Below are 24,535 nucleotides of genomic sequence, written 5' to 3' on the forward strand. Positions count from 1 at the left end.
ATTTTCATCCACGCCATTCCTGAGACCCTGCCAGACCAGCATCGATAGCGCAGACCACTATGCGCCTCATTTCTCCTGGTAAGACTTCTACCGACGATCGAGTTGGGTAATGGCTTACCGCTCTGCAAGGGGATGTCTAGCCTCTATCGTCCAGCAACCCGATATCCAGTCACCACCGTGCTACACCGGACGGTATCTGAGAACAGAGGATAAGCCAGCTGAATGAAGGATTATCACTGCCAGGAACAGGTTCGTCGCACGTCTCTCGACTTGGAATCTCGACTGCCCACCCTCCCTTACAGTGGTGTGCAGCCTGCTTCTTTCGTGCATGTGCATTTTGGACGAATATTACTTGTTCATTCGTTCAAAGTCCTCCCGGATGTTCAGTGATAGCCCCAACTCACGCCTCACTATTGGGTCAAACCACAATCTTGTTTCGCATCAAAACATAGTGCCGCGAGGAGAGAACGCATGCTGCTGCAAGGTCGCTATCGCTCTGCAAATAGCGGACCGTCTTCATTTGCCGACATCTTGATAACGCCGAAACCTGAAGTGCTCCAAAGTCGGATGTTTGATGGCGGTGGGAGCTTCAGGCCGGCTCGGACTCTGGCCCGACCACATCGGGGGCCATTCTCTTTCGTACCCATCTCCATGCTGGCCCTTCTTTTTAACCGCAGCGAGCAGGGATACCAAGGTGGCTCTCCCGCGTTCTCTCGCGATCGGTAATCTCAGTACCGTCCGCTCTTTGCACATCTCCTCGCATCTTCAGCATGCCTTTGGCCCCCAGCCCGCCCCTTTCTCGCCATCACCTAACGCTCATCGTACATGTGCCCGATTCCTACTTCTCGGCGCCGATACCATTGCCCCTCACGGCGCTGCAGTAGTCTGCAGATTGACAAGCCGTTGCATGCCACCACCATCATCTCCGTCTCCCTTGCAGAGCCGGGAGCAAAAGAAAAGAAAAGAAGCTTACTGCGGACGCGCACATGTACCTGACAACCAGCATGGAGAAGGGATCCTCCCTGCCATGGCCACCCAATGAAAAGTCCGTCCGTCCCTAACGCTCCGGATGCCTACCGAGTACTTGGCCCAGACGGACGGCCAGTTTTCTTGCAAGTCAAACCAAGACACCCCTCCCAAGTGGAATGTTGTGGCAGGAGCCTGGCATCCTGGGCATGAACATATAACTAGACCTGTTCTCCAAGACCCCGTCCATCCCGGCCGTTCGGATTGTGCTGATGTCGGACGTTTGTTGCTCTCTGGAATTCGTTCTCGCAGATCAGACCCTTCGAGGTCTGCCAGCCTCAGCACACTGTCGAACAGACTTTGCTTGATCGAGGCATATTGTTCACCATGGTCGACGGCAACGTTCCTGGCGAGAGCAATGCGCTCATGGTCCGCGCCCCGGCCATTATCTTCTTCGTCCTCACGCCCATCTTTGTTGGGATTCGGTTCTGGTCGCGTGTCAAGATGAGGTCAGGGTTAGGATGGGATGACTGGACGATCTTGTTCTCGTTTGTGAGTTCTATTTGATGTTTTTCGCGATGACTGTAGCTGATATGATAAAGGTCTGTTGTCTACTTGTCTCAATCCTGATGATGGTCTCATGCGAATATGGCTTTGGTCAACATATCAAGAACCTATCCAAGCCTAACAAGATCATGACACTGAAGGTGAGTGTCTCCAATGATGGAAACGGAGTGGCATATATCGACCGGCCTGAATATCTTCTAACCTTGATCAGCTCTTCTATGTCGCCCAAATCTTCTATAAAATCACTATCAACTTAACCAAGGCATCCATCCTGCTGCTGTATCTGCGCATCTTTGTACAAAGATACTTCCGAATACTTTGCTACACTCTCCTCAGCATAATCCTGGCGTACATGGTCGCGACCTCAGCCTCTTCCATTTGGCAGTGCACCCCCATCCCACGTGCTTGGGACAAGACCATTCCTGGAACCTGCATCAGTCTCACCATGAACTGGTACGCCAATGCGGGCTTCTCTATCGCCACCGATATCCTCATCATGGCTCTGCCACAGCATGTGCTCTGGAAATCAAAGCTTCCGATCAACCAGAAGAAGGCGCTCATGGTTGTCTTTGCTCTCGGCTTGTTCGTCACGATCACGAGTATTTTGCGCATGACGACATTGGACTTTTCCACTACCAGTCCTGATACGACATGTGGGTCATCACTTCACTGTTTAATGTCAAACACTGGCTTCAGTACGCTGACTTACAATACACAGTCGACATTGCTTCCACCCTCTGGACTCTTATCGAAGACAACTTGGCAATCATCTGCGCTTGCCTGCCCATGTGCCGGCTCCCCCTGACGTACATCTTTCCTACCGTCTTCGCATCCAAGCAAGGGTCCTCAAACGGCAGCTCCGGCTACGGCTCAGCGCCTCGATCGAGCAAGGGAAACTTCACGCATGCCGGCACCAGCCGCAACGACTGGCACCCATATCAAGGGCGGGAGGAGAAGACGGCGACCCACCTCACGAGCGTCCACGCAAACCGATCCAGACTAGGAGACGACTCGAGTGAAGAGTACATCCTCCAGTCTATACCAAAAGACAGCGGGCCGAGTACTGCGAGGAGGAGCGAAGACGTCGAGGACGCCAGGGCGATACGGAAGACGACGGATTTTCACATGACTTATGACCAGGGAGGACCAAGGGCTTGAGCCGGCTATGGACCCAATGAAAGAGTAGTATCTGTATCAACATCCTTAATATCGAGTACATAATAACGACCATATCCCCTTGACTCACGACAGGATGAAGGGACTGATGGCTTCCACCATGTTACGGATTGCGAAAAGCATAGCTCTGCTTATCAAGTATTAAGTGAGTTCTCCAGAAGGAAACAAGAACTCGGACTTCATCCTCTGGTGATCCAACAGGCAACGAGATAAGTTTTACAAAAATAGTGCGGCGGTGCTGTCGCTGTCCGACGCTCGGTTGGTGTAGAAACGTTGCTTTTTCCGAGTGCTGTGGCACTCACCGCCACACTAGAAAAACCGCTGACCAAACAAATGCTTCCATTTCGCGGAAGCCTGCCAAGAGGGGGTATTGTGTAACGCTCACAAGAGAGGCTAGAAGTCCGAAGTGTCATGTCTTAATTTAGGGCATGCGGTGGTCGTTTAAAATGATTTACCTCCCCCATCATTATGGTAAACTCACGAGCTGTGCAGATAGACCCTTGCAAATGGAGTGACAATGTCGAAAACACCAAGGGATCCGATGCGCGACCATTCAATGCAGTCCTTTGAGATGCGCGACACTCCTACCGGATATCATTCGCCACTCGAACAGCCACACATCTCACGCCCCGAAAACCTCAACAGCACCTACGATTCATCAACTCTTTCGCCCCAGTTCAAGAGGAAACCTGTCGCGCGGCTTACCTCATTCGCGTCTTCGGAGCCAGGTGAGTACGGGCTGGGGGTAGAAAACAGAGCCTCAACTTCGAAACAGAGCCTTCTGCGGAAGGCAAGTGCAGCATTGCCAGGCAGTCAGTATCATTGGATCCTCGAGATATGCGCGGTTATCTTGAGTATCCTGGCACTAGCAGCGATCGCCATTCTCCTACCCCTCTACAACAACAAGCCGCTATCGACATGGTCGTTTCAGTACTCCTTCAACACAGTCGTCTCAATTCTGGGGGCAACATCGAGAGCAACACTTGCGTTCGCAGTCAGTGCTTGCATCAGTCAAGGGAAATGGAACTGGTTTCGACGAAGAGATGACACTATCATGGTGTTCGATCGTTTCGAGGAGGCAAGCAGGGGACCGTGGGGCGGAGTTAGATTGCTTTGGTGGTCAAGACTGAGGTATGACGGCGTTTTCGGCCACTCTTATCCAAGTGAAATTGACATCGTGATAGGCATTGGATGGCGCTAGGAGCGCTATCAACCGTGGTCTTGGTTGGCTTCGAGCCTTTTCTTCAGGCCATCATTACTTTCGAGGGCAAAGAAGTATCAGTAGCGGATCCCATTTCGAAGGCAACGATTGGCAAGTCCAGCAAACTGGACATCGGATCCTTTTCCGCTATCACAGGAGCTGCAACAGGCATATCAACGCCCGATGGAACACTAATGCGCCTATCAATGCTTTCGAAATATGATTTCGGTGCTCTGGCCTCGATATGGTCAGGCTTCTCGACTCTGGGATCGGTGGAAGCACAAACACCATCGTTCAGTTGCTCCTCCGGAAACTGCACTTGGACACCATACGCATCTTTGGCAGTATGCAGCGCTTGCAATGACATATCAAAACATATAGTCAAGTCAAATGGGAAAACCAATGTGAGCGTGGGAGCGGAAGATGACACTCTGACCATGGTCAACTACGTCGCCTCTTTCTCTCCGATTGCGGTACCTAACATCAACACAACGTACACCAGATACGACATCAAAGAGCTGAAGATGAACATCTCCAACATTAACTCGGCAGGTCTGGCAGCTATACAGGGCAAGGATCTGGGCTTCACAAATACAGAGCTGACAGCCAAAGCCACGTCTCAACCATCGGAAACGCTTTCCTTCCAGGACTTCAAGACCCTCATTGTTTCTTTCGCCATAATGGGAGCAAACCAGGAATTTCGCGAGAATGGCCAGCACTGGGAAGACAGCAGTGTCTCTGCACAAGAATGCGCCTTGTACTTTTGCACCAACATTTACCAGTCAGATATTGTCCAAGGCGACTTGCGAGAAACAATTCTCGGAACATACACGGATCGAAATCTCGACTCGTTCCTTGCAAAGGATCCCCAGTATGCAGCCAGCTCAAAATGGTACAACGCAAATACCAGCTACACCCTGTACCATGGCAAAACGGACATGAACCGAACCGACCTGCAAATGTTCATCTCAAAGGAACACTACCACACTTCTACAGGCCTGGACGTTGGACAGGATTTGAAGTTCAACATCTCTCAGAATGCCGCCGAGTCTTTAATAGGCTTGTTTATGAATGAGTTCGCGCGCCGCGCAAGCCCCCTGGCAACGAAGCAGCTCGTCTATCCTGCAGTTGGAACGGTTGGAACTACCAGTCAACCTCATGTGATAGACAGTTTGGGTACATCCAAGAACCTTACGGCCACCTTTGAGACAGTGGCAGCTAGCATGTCAAAGTACATACGCGACCTCTCTCTGGAAACCGAGCCTAATGAAGGCGAGACCCAGAATTGGATAGTGTTCATCCGAGTCGAATGGGGATTTCTATCTCTACCAATTGCGGCTCTTCTAGGGGGATGCTTGTTCTGTCTGCTGTCCATAGTGGAAACAAAACGACTAGGCCTTCCTGCGTGGAGAGGAAGCTCATTAGCAGGGTTGGCACACGGGCTTGATAAGCAGTCAAGGGAGCAGTTGAGAGAGGCGGATGGGCTGTCGCAGATGGATGAGCATGCCAAACTCTACAAGGTCCGCTTCGTGGACTCTGATCTAGGTCCAGAGCTGAAGTTGAGTCATGCGCAAGCGCAATAGCGTAGATCCAATGAATTAGAGTTCGTAATGTAACAGATAAAGTCTTTCAATAATTGACCGTGATAGCCTTGCGATGACCGTCTGTATCCTTTCATGAATAATGTAATTGGATGCCGCTCAGTGCCGGTAGTATTCGAGGAGTTCCACTATTCCTTCTCTGTCGAAACCAGTGACTCAAACACCATTCCTCGAGGTATCTCTTTCCACTGCTTACTCTCGTCGAGGAGCGCCTGGCTCGCCTCCCACTCCTTGCGGACGATCTCCGCATGAGCCTCGCTCCTCGGTGTAATCTTTGCAGGGAAGGGTCTCGGCTGCACCAAGAAACCGTCGATGAGATTGTCCGCATCTGGTACAATTTCGGTCCCCTTGTCGTCAACGGCCCTGTTAAGATTGAAAGCCCATAGCAGCCTCGAAATGCTCAAGAATAGCGATCGATCGGCGATATGCATGCCCTGGCAGAGGCGACGCCCAGCCCCGAACACATAATGGTCACGCTTCGCGGGGTCGCCATTCATCGCTGACTCGAATGAGTTCTGGTCGTCGCCTTCGTACCGAGACGGATTGAAAGCTCGAGGGTCCTCAAACTTATCCTCGTCCATGTTGATAGCCCAAACGTTCAGCATAACGCCAGCCCCTTTGGGAATCTTGTAGCCCATGTACTTATCATCCTGAATGGCAGCATGCGGCAGACCGAGAATCGCAGTTGGCATCCATCGCAGAGTTTCTTTGACGCAAGCTCGGATGTATGGCATTGAGTCCCAGTCATCTACATTCGGGAGTCTCTGAGTGCCGCACACCCGGTCGAGTTCCTCTTGAGCTTGTTTCTGTGCAGCAGGGTACAGAACCATGGCTTGGATGAAACCGACCAGTGTTGCAGCGGTCGTATCTGAACCGGCCTCAAGAGCAGAACCGGAGATATATCCAGCCAGCTCATCAGAAAATCCTAGCGCCTTCTGACTTTCAACAATTCCCACGGAGAAGCAAGGCTACTGAGTATTAGTCTGTGGGTTTTGTGCGGCATGTAAAACCTTTGGGACTCACTTTCGCCGTTCCCTGAAGAACGCGCTTCTTTGCATCCAACCAGTGACCAACGTATAGAGCGCTTTCTTCCTTGTGCAGCGCCTCGGCGTATCTCTTTCCAGGAGAGATGAAGCCCAGATTCCGCAGAGGCGGGTATACGTCGAGGAGAGCGGCTGTCTGTGACCCTACGACCTCACTCCACTTCTCGACGCAGTGATACAGCTTCTTTAACTTCTCGTCATGGATGCTCGTCGTTCGAAAGCCAAACACCATCTGTGTGGTGAGAGAATTGGTAAATCGGCGAATATGATCAATGAAGAGACTAGGCTCGTCCAAAAAGCCAGAAAGCATCTGCTTGCTCTCGAGATCCTGATACGGAACATAACCCTTGGCCGCGCTGATATGTAAAACCTGATGAAAGATCTTTCGGATCATGCGCCATCGCTCGCCGTATTTCTTTCACCTGTCAGTATTTGAAGCCCATACTTTCTCTGCATCGGCGACCTGAACTTACCATGAGAACCACACGAAGATTGTTGCTGACTACATTTCCAAGGTAGACATCGGTGCGTGACGAGTATATGCCGCTGCGCTTGTCTAGAAGATCTTTGACCGCCTTGTCTGAAGAGAGCACAATCATGACCTGGGTTCCCAGGATGAGGGAGTACACAGGGCTGCCGAAAATATTGTTGTTAGCAGAACATCGGTCCAACGCTCCTTTTTAATTGTGAAACTTACCCATACTCTTTTGCCCACTTCTTGAACTGGTGATGCGGTTGAGCTGAGGGCATTTGATGTAAATTCCCAATCAAAGGTAATGTGGGAGGCCCAGGAGGGTAATCTTTGGGTCGTCTTCCAACATTTCGCAGTTTAAAGACGATGATGGCAAGGATAGCCAGCGGAACAAAGAACGTGTAAGCCATGACGAGTGACACTTACCAAAGAGTGCGGTAAGCTACGTCGAGTCGAAAGACACGGGGAGACTGGCCCAGATAAACCATTCAGCATTTTCATGTGTGATTCCTTCGCTCTAGATTGTATGCAGCCAAGATTTGACACAGCGGTTGCCTCCGAAACACTCTGTTGGCAGTTTACGATAGCCCTGAATCAGCTGCCCCTCATCACAAACCTATCATCTCTCACCGCGGGTAAAGCATTCGGACAGCTAACGTTGCGTTATGCAAGGACGGACGCAGAGACAAGGGAGAATTTCCACCTGTCTTTTATCCGAGTGCTCGTATCAGACGACAGAAGAGCCACTTTTTGGACCGCAGAACCATAAGCTGCAGGAGAGTCTGTTGGTCCCATATGCAGCCAACCAATGATCTACGGGGCGAATTCCGGCTGGGGAAATGCAATGTAACTGCTCGATGCGCGACCGTTGAGCGTCGACCCATTTGTCATTACAAAGTGCCCTCGAAGTCGCGGCTGATGAGAATTACCGCGATGCCATCATGCAGTTGAGGTGACAATATCACATAAGCTCTGCACAAGTGCTGACGCCTCGGCAGTGAGCCGGTTGATATGCCGTAAGTTGCGGGACGAAGGACCAATCATGTCTACATCTATTCATGAAGCTGGGAGGCCGGCACGCCTATTCAAGTTCAGGACAATTGCTCTCAGCCTGTTGGAATTCATTCACGTCAAAGGTGGAGTGCATGTAGTCCCACAGACGTTTCATGATCCATCCCTGGAATGGCACCGTCAGCAACACTCTCGATCATTCCATTCGCCTCTGTGACGAGTGACGACAATATGTTCCACGATTCCCGACTACCGGATCAATCAAGAAGCATACTCATCAAATAGCACATGACGTTAATCAATCCTGTTCCAGAAATGATGACACTCACAAATTCTCCCATAGGTGCTCTCTTGCAGTTGGTTGAGGCAATCATCGTAGTCCCTAAAGAGATGAGACGCCCCAGAACTCACAATTGTGTTTTCGTAATCCAAGCTTGGGAACGCTTTTCCCCTGCCGTATAATGTGTGTCAAAAAAATTAAAACCCCTATAGTAGAAACCCGCTGAAGTCATACAAGTCTCCTATCAAATGTTTCTTCGCAGATCTCTGGAGAATGCAGGATGTCAGCTCTCAACTGAGCATACAAGTACGTCGCTGTCCTCGAATTGACATCGATAAAGCCAGCAGGGGAGAATCATCCTTTTTGTACTAATTGGCTGTTTTATCTCTCCTTTAGTCTCGCGTTATACTCAAAAAGTGAGTGTAGCATTGGAACCTGTTTCTGGCAGAAAACGAGGCCTTGCAAACCTTCGCAAGAACCCCTGACGATGTTCATGCAGGGGCGTCACACTTGGCTCACCACGTCTTCAGCATCTCAAAGCTCCCCACCAATGTGCCCATCAATCGCACCGTTGATATAATTGCTCTTACTAAAACGAACTTATTGGCATTCGTTATATCTATCGGAGGCCTGCCAGATCTGCGTCTCTCTCCAGCCTTATCCGCGTGTCAAGGCACCGCTCAGGCGTACTTGACGATGCTGCGACGTGAAACGGCCCACGATCTCTCACCAGCTTCGCCGCAGATGTCAGCGGGTAGTAAAATGCAACCAGAGTTCCTAGGCTCAGAGACAGATTTACTGAAAAGATTTATCAACTTGACCTGACAATGCATCCCTTCAGCTGCCCAACGACAGGGCAAGACATTTTTGGCGAGTTGGATCGTGAGAGCCCTTGCCAACTTGAAGGAAGCTAGAGTCGTGGCAGGGGGCTTGGCAGGGCATGGTCGATAAACTTCCCGCACACTGGTTCCCGCTGCGGGTAATCCCTAACATCACCTTCAAAAGTCTAATGCGTATCGAGGTTGCATCGCGCAAGGACTCGAGTGATGAGCATAGTTGACGATCAGAAGAGAAGTGTTCATTAGAAAACTAACTATTCCTGTCCTAGGTGAAGAATTCTGGACCTGCGTCGTAGGTCTGAAGATAATGGTATCATCAAAAAAGTTCAAGTACCCGGCGCCAATAACTCCCAAGAGCCAACGAGACTTTCATAATCGACACATATTGATTATGGAATAGCTCATTGACATGATATTTTAAGTGAACACACGAACCGCCCGCCAGTGGCTACGCTCATGAAAATCCCTTCGGTTCAACGACTTTTGGTGATGAAATCTGCACAATGTCATGCTGGACTTCAATCGGGCCTGACGGTTTCCTTACCGGCCCAGAATACCTCCGACCCGCCTCGATGTGCGTTTCCACCATCGGAGTCTGGTCAGCCCCGTATCCACCAACATCTATCGTATCGTGTTGTTGCTGACGGAACATCATCGGCGAGGGCACGCTCTCGCTGTCCGTCTGGTTAGTGCCTTGAATCGGCAGCGGCGTGTCGCGGCTCGAATCGGTGTGGCTGAGGTCGTAGCTCGCAGCGCCGTAAAGATCGGCCTTGCTATCGGAGGAATCGGGTCTTCGCTTCGAGTAGCGGTTCGGGCTGCCGCCTGTGCTGCCTTGAGGCGGAGTGATGGCAAGTTCGACATCGCGGTGCTTTGAGGTGCCGGCTGTTCTGCTGGAGCCGTATGCGTATTGTCCTTGGTACTTGGAGGACTTGGTGATGCGGCTTGAAAGAGCGGGGATAAACTTCGACACAAGAGGGCGGAATGTTGGGAGGCATGCGCAGGTCAGGCCGCAGCATAGTTCGCCGACGGACCAACCGGCTGTCTCGACGTTTTCCCAGGTAAAGTCTTCGGCTTGGTGGAGGAATCGGATTCGGACAAAAGAAATAGCGCATGTGCTGTCGACACGGTTAGATGCTGTCATGGATTTCTCATCGAGAAGGGAGCACATACAAGAATCCAAGGCAGAAGATGCCGACCAGAACGTACTTCTGGCCAGGAGCGAGCTTCAAGTTGCCAATGACTGGGAGAGGCAATACAAAGACGAGTAGGTCGGTAATGATGTTTCCTGCGGCGTTGATGTACCATTGGGGGTAATTAGGAATGCAGGTGCCTTTTACGTCCTTATCCCAGAAAGTGGGAATAGGAGTGCAGATAAAGATCTCGACGAGGATTTGCGAGATGCTCCAGCCTCCGACGAGAATCATCGCGGCGATGAAGACCTTCTTCATCTTTTGGATGGCAAGTACGCGCCAGTATTGGAAGAGGAAGGTCATCTTGATGCCGGCAAGCGAGGCATTGTAAAAGACAATCGTGATGTAGAAAGTCTGTGAACTGTTAGGAGTCTGTCCCAATCCACTATCGAGGATTTTTGAATATCATACCCTCAAGTAGGACTTTATTTGATCCTCATTGAGGAAGTAGACATGCGTGCCGAAACCATTTCTCGTGTCTTCAAGGAGTCAGTAATACGCTCAGACAACAGCTGTAGAATCTACTCACTTATCGCAACAGAGAAGCCACAGGCAAATATTAAGAACTAGCACATGATATGAGCATGACGTTGAGGCTATGTGAAGGCCGAGGATGATTGCTCACAAAAGTGAAGATAGCGGCACCGTCATCGATACCAAACTGTCGAAGCAGGAAGACTCGGGTGTATGTTCGTATCGTTACGGCGAGGAAGGCGACTGAGAGTACAAATGATGTGACGCCGATGATGAGTGTTTGCCGGCTATCGTTCGGGTTGATACCAGGAGGAGCCTCCATGATGCTTGCTTTTGTGACGCTCTAGCAAGCGCTGGCGAGTCCTGGGAGGAGGTGAAGAAGAGGAAGAGACCAGGTCGTGAGCGAAAGCGGTTGTGGCGGGTCTGGCATGCAAATATCTGGTTTCGTCTATATGGTTTGCGCTAGTCAAGCTCGGCGATGGGCAGAACGAACACAAACGTGGCGGTGGGATAGACGGACGGGGAAACAATGGGATGACAAGTCACTGAGGACGTTGGCCTATCTTTATCCACGAAGCTTGGCTATCTTCTGCCCGGGCCACGGGGTTTCTCCTGGATCAAAGGATTTGGTTCGGACCCGGATCTCACTCACGTCTGGGAAAGGGGAAGAAAGGATAGAGGGTGTGAGACACTACACCACACGAGTCAAACCCGCAAAGAGTGCTACACCACAACGAGCGCAAACTCGAGGCCCGCCAGGTTTTGCCATATTCCGTGTCTCATATGGGTCTAACGTGGAGAACGTCTGTAGGGATCGACGGATCTATTCCCAAGGATCCTCCTCTGGTCGATTGCCTTTTGGAGCTTTTGGGGATGGCCAGGAACCGTGCGCACGGTAAGACATGTTGCGAGAATCAATGGGGCGTCTTTAACGGTGGTGGATTTGGACGATGCCACATGGACTGGCCCTTTGAGCGACGACACTACCTACGACTACTCGGACCTGTCGAATTGGATGTCTCGTTCCCCCACCGGAACACAGCCGTTCGCCGCGGCGGCGCGAAAGCTGTTGATATTGATGTTGACGTTTAGATGAACCTTGGCCACGCTCTCTTGCGGGCGGGATGTGGGATGAGGAGGGTGGCAGCAGCACCGGGCAGTGGACGGTCTGCGGTGTTGCAGCACTGCTTGTCAGCAATGCGCCTAGGGTTCCAGGGACGCAACGGTATTACTTTGGTCGCGGCATATAGGACGGTCATCTCCCGTTACGCTGGCATGGTGACGGCGCATCCATCTGCCTCTTCCCACGAGCCAGGGCCATCTTGGTACGGCATCTTTGCCTTCTTGGAGGAAGGTGAACGCGATTCAGTATCACCGATAGAGAGACTCGTGGTGTCTCAGACCACCTCCTGGCATGTGCAAGTATGGGTCTCGACATGGAGCGGGCCTTGGTGGACTTGGCGGCCTGCCATCAAGCTGGAGCAAGACGTCTGTGTGTTGACGAGATAGCCCAATGATGGCCGTCTAGACATGGTGACGACCTTGACCCGCGGGTGTCCGTAGTTGCATACCGTCCCTGCTAGCCGTTGGAGAGCGGCCGGGGTAAGCCCATTCCGAGGCCCGGTGAAATGAGGAGACTTGACGAGCATCGCGGGGATTTTCTCAGGGTCATAGCTGACTCGCATAGGGACGTCCCAAGAGCGCGACTCTGGTGGTATTCTGTATCGACGATCGCCGCTGGCGGGAAGTCAAATGGAAATGGGCTGGTCGGTAGGCACTCTGCTGCTTAATAGCAGAGTTTGGTGAGGATTAAAAACAAGGCTGATGGTCCTCCAAAGACGCTATTGTTCATCTGATCCGGGGACAGACTTTGGTGGCCGGAATCGGGTGAAACAGAGACAGCGTCTAACACTACGGGCCGGACGGCGGACTTTCACTGCTGGAGACGATAAACGCGCGCGGGTTGCTCCACGATGCGGCACTGCAAGCGGGCTGAGGGTCGTTTCTGGACTGGGGCTTTTCGTCTAACCGGACCCAGAACCCGCAGGTATTTGAGAGAGAGGGAGAAAGGCGCATCGAGTTTCAACGTCCAGACGGCTATGAATTCTAACGCCCCCGACGGTACTGGCTGGCGGTGCTCAACTGGGCAACTTCGGCGACTCAAGCCGAACAAGTGGCAGGACTGGCGCTGGTTCAGTGGTTCTAGCCTCCCAAACTGGCGTCGGGGGTTACCTTGTTGGCGTGTGAGACTAGGGTCTTGTAAGTCATGCCATCGAATGACTCTCATTCAGGGCACGCAATGGAGGACGAAGGTCTGAGCGCAAAGCACTTTGTCCTCGGCACGACTGGCCGGACACGGTCAATCTTCACCAACGCTGTTTTCTTCGGGCAATGAGAAGAGATCCTTCAGCGAGAATCTTGATAATCTTGCCCAGTCGCCCAGGACCCTTGGTGATACTATCCCCCATTGAGGACAGTCCACAGCGGTCGCATGGGGAATAAACTTTGGCCCATTGCCCGCTGATGGATCAGTGGCGCTCGTCACAGCTCGAGATCGGCGGACTTATTGGCAGTTCTTCAAGCCTGCCCGGACGCCATGATGTGATGACATGCGCCTCTTTGCTGCTGGCACAGGGGCACGGCCCTGGTGTCAAAATGTCATGCTCCAATCCTGCGTTACTGCAGATAGTGTTGCTGTTCCCAATATGCTTCTCGGGGCAACTTTATCGTCCATCAATGGAACAAAGCATGGCGAGAGCACCTGGTGAAGGAGGGGTGCGATTACCCCGCCTACCATTGACTCTGTCGCCTATCGAAGAACATGATGTCTGGCATGTGCACGGCCATCATGTTCGTTGTTGTTTGCTGCCATACCGCTCACTTCATCTCCATCGGTTCAATGCCATCCATCCCACTCGGATTGCAAGCGTGTGTGCACAGGGCATCTCGTGGCCATCATAATGAGATGGTGACAGTTGCATGGCGTCGGGGAACTGATCCTCTGCAAGCTCAATCACACCGGATGACGATATACAAACTATTGGGCGAGTCGGATGAGCAACCAGATCTCGCGAGACAAGCTTCTTCTGGTGGACATTGCGCTCCGATGTAGGCCCGTCCTTGCTCTCTGTCAAAAAGCCTCACGAAGAAAAACGGGCGAAGGAGGTCAAAGCGACACACCGTCTGAATCCTGCATCCGGGCCGCACCGTTAAGGGTTCAACGGCTCAGTTGTCAAGAGAACGGTGTGTGGACTGTGGCAAACAGACGAGCGTTGACAATCTGGGATGGCCATGATGTCCGTGTTTGGTCTCACGAAATCGAATTCGCGATAGTCTTCCGTGGATAGGATCGCTTAACCCCTCTTGCACATGACTCTGAAATCACCAGATTTTCTGGTTCAAAAGTATCTGAAACAGCCTGAGATGTCGCACCGGTGACTAAACGTGACGGCAAATCAAGCTGGTACGGCTCCGCAGGTGAGGGGCAGTGTGCTGTGATGGCTGTGTGATTGTGAAGTGAATGAGTCGCTCCCCGGATCAGAACGTGGGAGTCAGGACTGGCGATGGCGTCTGTTCCTGCTGCCCAGGACGGGGTTCGACCAAGACCCTTGGGCCCACGTGCGATACATGAACTGAAGCAATCGCGGATTGGCGACTCTGAAAGGTGTAGACACGGAGATGTGGTTCCTGCTTCATCGATTGTAAATCAATCACGAGTTGGCAGGGTGCTCGTTGAATCGCGAAAGCGACGATCCATGGCGGACCTGCGGAGATGTTCCCACTGAGTAGAGTAATAAGGTCGCAGGCAGCGAGCCGAGACGCAGCATGGTGCTTATCTCGCACAGAGTCGCTTGCTGGCGAAACGGGTTGCTCCATTATTTGCCCTGCTTGCAGTTGCCCAACTCCACTGCCCAATCCTGCTTGATCATTTTGACGGATCTTGGTTGAGGTCGGATTTGCAAATATTACAATGGGATACGGCGGTTGTTTCTTGGGACGCATCTGCTGCCCTCTGTCATTTCTCACATGCGTATGGACACACCCTGCGATGGATGCGGCGGTAGAATGAGGACACCGAACTCCGTAAAGTTGTAATCGCGCTAAATACGTGCAGAAATGCTGCTTCTATCCGCTGGTTCAATACACCCATGTTGGTAACTGGTTGGTGAGTGGTTGGTGCCTGATTGATACTGAAGAGAATGCCGGGATATCCTGAAGAAGCGCGGTCGTAAGCAAGTTACGGCACTGCGCGAGGCTCCAGTAGCGCATCCGTTGTAATTGCTGTTGTTCGGCACTGATTGTTGCTCATCTCGTTGGACCAGTGTGTTGAGCATCATCTCGCAATCACCGTCCAAATGCCGTGGGTGGGTGAGCCGGGAGTAACGATCATTGTCCGTCCTCATTGCCGGGCATGAATGCCATCATCCCGATCCGAGGCTCCCCGGTGAATCTAGCTTGACCGATGTGACATTCTCGGTAGCAATGCCTGGCTCGCGGGCTGGTCCGTGTCCTTTCGGTGTGGTCGGTGATAACAGTGGTACGGATGTCAATAATCAGGCTGGGCTCTTCGCAATCAGCGGGTCATCGTCCTTGATTACTTGCACGCTTGAGGAAACCCAGCACCGAGGAAGCAACCTAATGACTCGCAGACTTTGGGCAGAAGCCAGCAATCATGTTAAATAAGGAGGAATGCCGCTGCTTTTGATGTCTTGGGCCATGCGACGCTGTGCTGACAGTGCCCCTGGCATGTGCATCCATAGCGCCTTAAGGCGCCCCTAGCCTTTCTAGCTTTTAGCGGCGTCTGTTAATGAAGGCTGACGACGCGGCCAGCTAGTTGCGGCTCAGGGGAAGACTCGTCCGAGATGTCAGCTGTGGACGTTGTTTCAATCGATTTCGAATGCAAGTCGTCTGGGCAGCGAATGGACGAAGGAACTATCTACATGTCCAGCGCACCGTAGTTTAATTAGATAAGGCCCAAGTAGGTGATGTTCGCATTCACTAATTCAGTCGGAGGACCCCGGCCATTTGTCCGGGGGCACTGACATCACCAACGCAACTCAGCTGATCTTGGGTTTAACTCTCTTTCTTTAGCAATGCTGCCAGTTACATCCACTTTAACTACCCTATTTTTTGTGTGTTGCATTTTGAGTTTTGTTTTCCTACTTCCTGTCTCCTGCCTCCTACTTCTCAGCAGCCTCGTAGTTACCCCGCAACAGCTGACGATACGAGGACAACACTGGTGGGACAAACTCGCGATCCTGAGGTGGACCTCGTTCGTCGACCCTCAGAATTTGGAATAACGCTCCGATGTCGCAACAGCTGGCCGGCTGGCGCAATGGTAGCGCGTCAGCCTCCTATTCCATCAGGAGGTCTTCACAGCTGAAGGTTCTGGGTTCGAGTCCCAGGTCGGTCGAAGAGCATCACCAAACGTGCTTTCCCTTTTGTTGTTTTGTCCATTTATTGCATTTTCCTGTCCCGCAGTAGCGCTTGTCGCGTTCTAGCACCGGAAGAACGATATCTATCTATTGATGAGCAAGTAAGATGGCCAGCTCAGTGCTACTTATACCCACCCCTCCACGCTCATCTTATGCAACTGTTGGAAGTCTCCAGCTCGAGTGGAAAATATCTAGCGAACGAATCACTCATGACAAACAAGCTTGCACAGTCTCAAGGTGCAGCCTTAAACACGCTAATCCGTATCACCGTAGGACTGTCGAATTATGACTTATATAGTTGGCCAATTTCGTGAACATGCACAAGTGTTTCAAACCATTCGAGTTTATGTATTCATTCATCATCGATTTTTATTTTGGTTCATCCCTATGATTTAAGGAAGAACAAAGCTACCAAGGTAGTCCGCCTTGCCAACCGGGACACCCTTCGCTCTCAAGATGGCATATCCAGCGTTGAGGTGGAAGAAGAAGTTGGGAATGCCATGGCTCAAAGCCGCCTCGGTTGCGGTGAGCTTAAGTGTCTTTCCACCGAAAATAGGCCTTGTAACATCAAGTCAGTCTTCTGATTACAGATATGCCTCCGCAGCAGGGTTACTCACAACTCAACCTCGGAGCTAGCCTTGGCGTTGACAGTGGCGGCGTCGACCTTGCTGAGCAAGTCAAGCGTCTCCTTGATACGTGCGTGCAAGTCCGCAAACGTCTTCTCCTTGTTCTCGAACGGCTCCAGCTCAACACCGGTCAGACGGCCGATGTTGGTCTTGACAGTCTTGGTAGCATTCTGCACCTGGAAGGTGAGGGGAAGCTGGTCCTCAATGATGCGAGCCTCGGCGTAGGTGTTCACGTCGACTTTATTGGCCTTGGCGTGCTCCTCGGCCTTGGTGAGAATGTGTTGAAAGGTCTTGAGACCCTTGGTGAAGGTAGGAATGGTTGCGTCGTAGACAGATACAGTGGCCATGTTTGCTGTAATTGAGGAGAATTTGATGATGAAAGAGGGGAGGAAGTCGGAAGGCTCGGGACTAGATTGATGGTTTTATTTATGGTCAAGGTTTATGTTGTGCATGCGCTGAAGTCGTCCGAAACAATGACGATTCGACAGAACTTCAGACCATCTTTATATCGCGGGGAAGTTGAAGGGCTGTGATTATCGAATACTGATTTGTAATGGCGTGCTTGGTCAGCCCCAAATCAAAGCGTATGCAAGCCAATCTAGGAACAAGCGGTGACAGTCAGGCACAGTGAGATCTTACGCAGATCCTCCATTATTATTCGACGTTGGTATGTCGTGATAGTCTGGGGATTTTACGAATGCCCTGATCTGTCCCGCAGTGAGAGGCCCGGCTTGGGGTTGTCACCATCCTGGTGGAACGTCACGTTATCAGCTGTCAGATGGCGTCATCGTTTGGTATCACGAACACTGCGATATCGCTTCAACATTGACAACATAACATGAAACTTTGCATGATAGACAGCCAATTGACAATGCGACGCTCGAATCACGTAAACATGAGAGAGGGGAAATCGGATGATGCCACCGAGCTCGGCCATCGGTTCCGAAAGTCTTCACGATGATACTCCAGGTTACCAACTTTCATAGAGATAGGCACCATGAGATGATTCCACGCAAGACTAGCCAGAGTCTTCCATCATGTTTTTACTGATTCTTTTGGACAGAGAATCGCGTTGTGTCGCGAATCTTCTACCAGGTCTTAGCCAGTCAAAACACTACATCAAGGGCGGACTAATATCCACGATTCGAATACCTTACTTATCTTACACGGAAAGCAATGCCTATTTCAGCCACCGAGCTTTTGATAATCACGTTTGGAGATTTTGGACAGCTGTTGACCAGATTGGAATATGACCTTAATTAGAAAGTCGTCCACGAATGTGACTTCACAGAGACCAGGGGAAACATGCACGCATCTGTATCAAGCGATCAAGATAAAGCCAACTTCCAAGCCGAATGAGAAAAAGCAGCTCGAAGACATAGACCGAATCTGTCAAAGGTTGATCCAATTCAAGCTCTGTGGACATGAATCCTTTGCATGCGTGAAGTATTTGTGCTTCGCATGCCGGCAGATATTCTAGCCTGTCGCAAGATAACGTTTCTCCAGAAGGTACACTCAAGATGTCACCCATAATTGTTCCCAGACCAGCATCTTCAGATTAATTGTTCTATACCGTTGCTGTGGGTGCATGGCGCCGTTCTTACCTTCGCGGGGCAGGGCCGGCAAGATGTGAACGCCTCCTTTCAGCATCGCGTGTATGATGCTCAATCTATCATATCAAGACGAGACATCAATTGGAAGACTGAGCTCGATGTTTCAAAGGGGAAATGGGAAGGTTGCGCGTATGCGCCTTCTTGAACTATCTACCCGACAGTCTTTCCTATCTCAGAGCGGGCCATTGTCTGCCGAGAAGTCACGTTGAATAAGCTTTGAGTTCCACTGACAGGTTCGAGATGTCTGGAATACATAACGGGTAACTTCATCGTGCGTAATGCGCAAAGTCTATCGTTGGATGCTAGCCGCATCGCGGGGGAAACCGCCGAAATCATATTTCATTGCCGCGCGACAAAACAGCGAAGCAATGTTTGCTGATATTTGATTCGTCTGATTGCCAGCCGCGTTCCGAAGTTGCATTAATGGAATATCAGATGTTACCCGGTATGCCGCATCGCGCGGCTGGTTTATTCTTGGCCACACAGCCCTATCCGTCGATCGCTTCACTGGAATTCCTTCTTCGGTGGAATGTGTCTGGAACGATTTGTCACTGGAAAGCCTAGAACTCCGTGCCAAAACTTCAGACGACAGGTAATCAGAGTATTGCACCTCGACTGGGATGTGCCGTATCACGATTTGATTACTTCAGTCATAATACGCTCAGCCATCTTCAAGCGGGCCAACTGTTTTGGCAACACAAGCCTGTAAGGCAAAGAAGTATGGATTGCCATGAACGGTTTGTCAATGGGAAAGGCATGGAAGATTTGGAAGTAAGTTAGCGATACTGCGAAATCTTCTGTAATTTACTAGGTAACGGCCACATCAATGTGCTTGCCCGAGCGGCGTTTGTCGGACGAGACTGTTGGAGCTGGCCCTGAAAGAAAGAGGCAGAAGTCTTTGGATAATATCAATTTCACTCTTACAAGTTCTCCGATGCTGCATCGGTCAAGGTAATTCCAAACTTGGGGAGGAGCTATGCTGAGAACAGGCGAATTCCATAACTGAAGATCTATGGGAAACAGAGCTACACGATCAACATCGGACTCAGGATTATGTGAATTTTCATATAATAGATAGGCCGGATGCTAAGTAACTCAGAGTCCTATTAGGAGTATGTAAAAGAGTGTTCCGGATTCAATCGACATGGTGCAGGCTTCCCAGCAGAACTGGAGCTACTTTTATTCTTTGAAATAGATGATGGCGGAATCTTGCAATCAGAGAACTCTGCTATCAGCCATGGGTGTTCGATTAAGAAGGCAACATATGCCGCACAGTGTTCATTCCGAAGACCAAAATTCCGGAATTGATGTCAGCTATGGTAGTTGAAAAATGAATCACATTTGCTACAGAACCCAGTGATCGTACTGGGCCGGCATCGCATTATAGTAGCCCTTGGAACAGTGCAAACGCAAGCCGAGGAAGAAGATTCAGAGATGCTGGAGTGTAAATGAATCATACCAGACCTTCGACGCTGTCGCAACTACCGGGACGTATCCCTTCTACGTGCCCCCAGAGGCCCTCATGCCCCCTGAAGTAACCTCAAGAGGCTACACGTCGGACTCTCCTTAGCTTGCTGCATACCATCTAGATTAATAGCGAGAAACGGCCAAAGGGTGGTAAGAGTCAAGGTAGAGTGATAATATTGCCTATCTCTACAAGTCTATGTGACTGCGTCTCTCGAATAGGACTTAGTAGCCCGAGTATCAGTGATACTAGAAACACGTCTGAAGACCAGCGAGTTTTTCACGAATTAAAATGGTATCACCGAATTAGAAAGATTTCTTATGGGAATTCGAGACTTTGAAACATAAAGTCGCCTTAATTATTGTAGAGCGAACGTACAACCCATCAAGAAGCTTGCGCAAGGTGTCGCATCAAATAATCGAATCATCAAAGTTTCCGGCTTGAATTCGATACAAAGACATTCGATTGACTGCTTTGATTTCCGAACATCACGTTTAAAGTCGAGCACAATGATCCCACAAAATGCTTACTTGACGTTTGTTCATGAGAGCGATAAGAAACAAGATATCCTATCTTGTCTTGCTACTGATCACACGCTCCACTAGCGATTGTAGTCGTATGTCTACTACTGTTATGACAATGAAAAGCTTATCTCAACTCCAACGCAGATCACAAGTGCGTTTAAAGATATCAAAACAAGATCGGTCAGCCTGGATCGGGCTAAGATATCTCTCAAGTACTAACCAGGGTTCAATCCGATTGTCTCTGAACCATCTGACATCTTACAACTTACAGGTTTTAAAGCTACGGGCAATTGGCATCTCGGCCGAGATAAATCCGCAGTTTGAGATTAGCCTTGGCAAAGGCTGTCATAGTTTTGGCCCGCCGGCATGATGATAAAGGCAACTCGCCATTGGCAGATGAGACGTATAAACACCCAATGACATGCCCGAGAGGGGATGACGCACGCCTCATATCAGCCGTGCGTTTTACCACGAGGAAGTTTGAGCATTGCGTAACGTAGTTATTTGCCCGGTTATAGTTCTCAACTCCTTTGCTAAGTCTCCTAAAAGTTACCGATAACGATGACAGGATCATCCAATCTTTTGCTCAGACTGATTGGACAATCCGGTCGGGCATTTTGGTGTCGGTTTCGTCTTCATGTGCTGCAGAAAACTACCTTTTGTCAACCATTTAAGAATGTTTCACTCAGAGACCTGCAGGGGTTGAACCTTGGGCAAACGTAAATCTGGGGTTGGAAAGCTAGTTGATTCAAAAGATGGTTTCGCGCCTGCGGAACCGCTCCGCGACACGCGTTGTTGATGTTGCGGGGAGATTAGTGAACTAAGCCAACCTTCATGGAAGTGATCGGATCAAAATGTTCAAATTGCTTTCTTTGAAAATCTTCCAATCGGAAGCATCCGCCATGGTCAAGTATCACGATGTGCACAACCAAACAGTCGGGTTATCCGATGCTGGACGCTGGATGGCTCGGAGATTGCAAACAGTTTTCAAGAAGAGTTGAGTTCTATCAAATCCGACGCCAGCCTCATGTGAATTATTCGTCCAGTGTGCTGACATACGCCAGCTCATGCCTTGATGCACTCAATAACCTGCATCTTCTTGTCCAAGCCATGAATTCCTTCCATCTTCAGTCCTGCCCGTGCGACCAGCTCTGCCCAATCGTCCGCGGTCCGTTCCTTTCCTCCAATCTCTAGCATGCCAAAGTCGTTCATAGCGGCCAGGGGATCCGGAGGATTCGACATAACCATCTCACTGATGAGAACTTTGCTGTCCGAAGCCATGGCGTCCGAGAGCTGCGTGAGCATCTTCACACAGACGTCGTCGCCGTAGTCATGTAGGCATCGGCGAATCCAGTAGATCAGTGCGCCTGCATAAGTCAACTAATGTCTGCAGCGGGAATGATGGAAATCTCTAGAAACTCAATGACTTACCCTTGACAGGCTGCGGCTTGTGGAAATCATGCACCTGAAGCTGGACGCCCTTAAGCTCGGGCTCCGTCAATGCGGCAACCTCCTCGATGATCTCGTCGCGATCCTCCAGGACCACACGCTCTGCCGGAATGAAGGGGTTCTCGTTGAGAATAGCCTTGATGGCGTGGCCTTTGCCGCCGCCAACGTCGACGAGAATGACGCGATCTTTGTCTTCCGCAAGCTTTGACTTGACCCAGTTGAAGTCGTACATGCCAACCAACGGGATGAACCTTTGCAATACATCCATCGCTGCCATAAATCGCTTCATGCGCTGGGGATTTTCCTTTTGGATCTCCCATATGTCCCTGTCGGGCTGGCCGTGACTGTACGCATGAGGCGTGTGGAGACGGGTGACTGGCTCGCGGCGACCGTACTCGATGAAGTATTCAGGCAGCTTCAAGGCTGGGAGCATGTGCTCATCGAAACTGAAGTGAGAGGCACATGGTTAGCCGATGAAGATAGTCGCCGGGGCAGTGTTACTCACACCATGGACAGCAGAAGGCCATCGGGGCTTCCTGGGAGATATTGGCGAGAGAGCGCCGTGTGCCCGACTTGATCGGTTCCATACTGGCGCAAAACGCCGCTCGCGATAGGAACCCAACAGATGCGTCCTAAGGCAAGTGTCAATTGCCCAGCTCTGGTAGCAGCTTAATCATCAAGAACATACGGATCAGCGACGTCTCTGATTTCACTTGCTTGGCAAGTTCCGAGAACGAGATTGTGCCCTGTTCCGGGATGGCGGCAAAAACGCCCCAATCAATGCAAAGCCGCAGTGCCGTGATCTCTACATTCGCAAATGCCTTCTCCATCCAATCAGGGTAGGGAGTTCGGACTGTCTTGAGTATCTGCTTGGCGATTCCGGCAGCGGCAGCATTCTTTTCCGCGTCGCTGGCGGGCGAAGTGGCGATCCCAGACAGCTGGGAGGCCAGGTCCGTGAGTGTTTCAGTACAGGCTGCCATGGCGATTAGGCGATTACGATTGTTTGAATTCCGAAGGTCCTACTACAAAGAATAGTGATCATGTAATATCGAACAAGAGATGCTGATAGCAGGCGGCGGCGGTAGTTATCCTTCTTTTCCGGACGTTTATACTGCAGTCAACAAGGTGCGCCTCCAGGTAGCAAACTGCGAAGAAGAAAACTTAGAAGCGAAGCAATGTTTAACCTCTCTCAAAAACAGGCCATTTTTGGCTTCTAGCTTCTGTCTCACCGCTGCTGCACGAATTCACCGAGCGGATTTCCCGAGCTTACTGACGGACTTACACGACCGAATCCGGGCCGCCCGAGAGACAGCCCCGCATTTCACCGATAACGCCGCCGGTGGCCGGCCATAGCGGGGCCGATCCTTCTCGGTCTTTTGACATGGAATGCGCTGTCAAATAAAGCGAAATGCGAGAAACAATTGGCACCGGCCGAAACCCGAAAGGGCCGAAAAAGGATCTTCCAAATATCCACAAAATGCCAGACCCTCGAGTCGATCAGGCGCCCCAGCCACCCAGGCTCCATTCAACTGACAGGCGAATCGCATTCCGCGGACTGGTCCGCCTTATGGGAGGGCTAGTTAGTCAGTCGTCATCCCATCTTTGTATCTTGCTGCCGCACCGAATCAGCGAATAATCGCACTCGCATCGGCAACTCTGCTGTTAAACGTAAGAGCTGAAAGAAGGGGTGGAAAGGGCCTGAGAACGGCACCACGGCAACAGGAAGTGTCAGACAGATTCCTTCTCGAACAAATCCCGCCTTCTGTGCAGCGACGCCAGGAGAACGGAATGGCCGTAGCTGCGCGACTCTGCAACTTGACACCAAACCGCGTTTGCCCATTTGCAAAACCTCGTTCTGTCACTATCCGCCCTCGAGTTGACTCATGGGTTGCCAAACTAGGAAGGCGGAGGGTAAAGGGAACTCAGCGACGTGGTCCAAGTTATGCATGGCGCCCGTCTTGACAGGGCCTGGGTGACAGGAACCGATTAGGCCAACACGTCGCAAGTCTTGGCAGCCGCTTGTCTGGTGATCCGGCTGTCCTTCTCTCCCCGTTCCGTGTTGGATGTTTGGGCGATGAACCGAAGGGCCCTGCGTCGCCAGATGTGGCTGCCAGCCGATCATCCGTGTTATTCAGCTTGGCTGGATGTTGGTTCCAATATGCCATACCGGACTACTACGCCATGTGACATCATCGCCGCTTCTCCCCATAATCAGCCAAGACGATGCCGCGTATCCCCAGACTATAATCGCCGGTCAAGGCCGAGACAAACAGGCTCCTAGCTAGGGACCCTTTTTTTTCTATTCGCGGGGGATCGGGAGGTTACTTCGATGGCCCCATCTTGGCGCGGTTGTGAGCGGCATCTAGAACACTAAGGTTAAATCTAGTGCTGTCGTGGAGTAGAGCCGTGAGCCGTGAGCCGCCAGCCGTGATGGAGCTAAGCCAGGACTCCTGCGTAACCCATGCGGCGATCCAGATGGCGACCCCGTTTGAACCTGTTTTGAGGCCATTCCCGGCTAACCGACGGGCACCCTCCTGGCGAAGGTTTTCTCCCCCTCACTTCCTATTAAGGCAACCCATACGCATCGCCTCCACTGACGCGTG

General features: G+C 51.1%; 6 protein-coding genes across 6 annotated transcripts; 2 read left to right on the forward strand and 4 right to left on the reverse strand.

The window, feature by feature from the left end:
- Positions 1–1,353: 1,353 nt before the first annotated feature.
- CGGC5_v004839 (Satratoxin biosynthesis SC1 cluster protein 4) lies at positions 1,354–2,691 on the forward strand (the record flags this gene model as incomplete). Its single annotated transcript, XM_032028924.1, has 4 exons — positions 1,354–1,518; positions 1,569–1,673; positions 1,745–2,186; positions 2,252–2,691. 4 exons carry the CDS (start codon positions 1,354–1,356, stop codon positions 2,689–2,691), a joined length of 1,152 nt encoding a protein of 383 aa, XP_031892953.1.
- A 535-nt stretch (positions 2,692–3,226) lies between these two features.
- CGGC5_v004840 (uncharacterized protein) lies at positions 3,227–5,493 on the forward strand (the record flags this gene model as incomplete). Its single annotated transcript, XM_032028935.2, has 2 exons — positions 3,227–3,840; positions 3,894–5,493. The coding sequence occupies 2 exons, from the start codon at positions 3,227–3,229 to the stop codon at positions 5,491–5,493; spliced, it is 2,214 nt and encodes a 737-aa protein (XP_031892954.1).
- A 146-nt stretch (positions 5,494–5,639) lies between these two features.
- Positions 5,640–7,304, reverse strand: yanC-3 (Cytochrome P450 monooxygenase yanC; the record flags this gene model as incomplete). Its single annotated transcript, XM_032028947.1, has 4 exons — positions 5,640–6,479; positions 6,535–6,969; positions 7,028–7,187; positions 7,252–7,304. 4 exons carry the CDS (start codon positions 7,302–7,304, stop codon positions 5,640–5,642), a joined length of 1,488 nt encoding a protein of 495 aa, XP_031893485.1.
- Positions 7,305–9,610: 2,306 nt separating this feature from the next.
- CGGC5_v004842 (Satratoxin biosynthesis SC1 cluster protein 4) lies at positions 9,611–11,142 on the reverse strand (the record flags this gene model as incomplete). The annotated part of the gene is made up of 5 exons (XM_032028959.1): positions 9,611–10,271; positions 10,327–10,700; positions 10,758–10,825; positions 10,876–10,912; positions 10,972–11,142. The coding sequence occupies 5 exons, from the start codon at positions 11,140–11,142 to the stop codon at positions 9,611–9,613; spliced, it is 1,311 nt and encodes a 436-aa protein (XP_031893374.1).
- Positions 11,143–16,647: 5,505 nt separating this feature from the next.
- Positions 16,648–17,228, reverse strand: CGGC5_v004843 (uncharacterized protein; the record flags this gene model as incomplete). The annotated part of the gene is made up of 2 exons (XM_032028970.1): positions 16,648–16,813; positions 16,873–17,228. The coding sequence occupies 2 exons, from the start codon at positions 17,226–17,228 to the stop codon at positions 16,648–16,650; spliced, it is 522 nt and encodes a 173-aa protein (XP_031893487.1).
- A 4,320-nt stretch (positions 17,229–21,548) lies between these two features.
- Positions 21,549–22,974, reverse strand: fsa4-3 (Methyltransferase fsa4; the record flags this gene model as incomplete). The annotated part of the gene is made up of 6 exons (XM_066151351.1): positions 21,549–21,850; positions 21,915–22,276; positions 22,328–22,378; positions 22,438–22,564; positions 22,621–22,905; positions 22,959–22,974. 6 exons carry the CDS (start codon positions 22,972–22,974, stop codon positions 21,549–21,551), a joined length of 1,143 nt encoding a protein of 380 aa, XP_066009271.1.
- Positions 22,975–24,535: the final 1,561 nt, after the last annotated feature.

The sequence above is a fragment of the Colletotrichum fructicola genome, assembly GCF_000319635.2.
Source record: "Colletotrichum fructicola Nara gc5 chromosome Unknown KSG_Nara_v1_contig03, whole genome shotgun sequence".
Taxonomy (NCBI): Eukaryota; Fungi; Ascomycota; class Sordariomycetes; order Glomerellales; family Glomerellaceae; genus Colletotrichum; species Colletotrichum fructicola.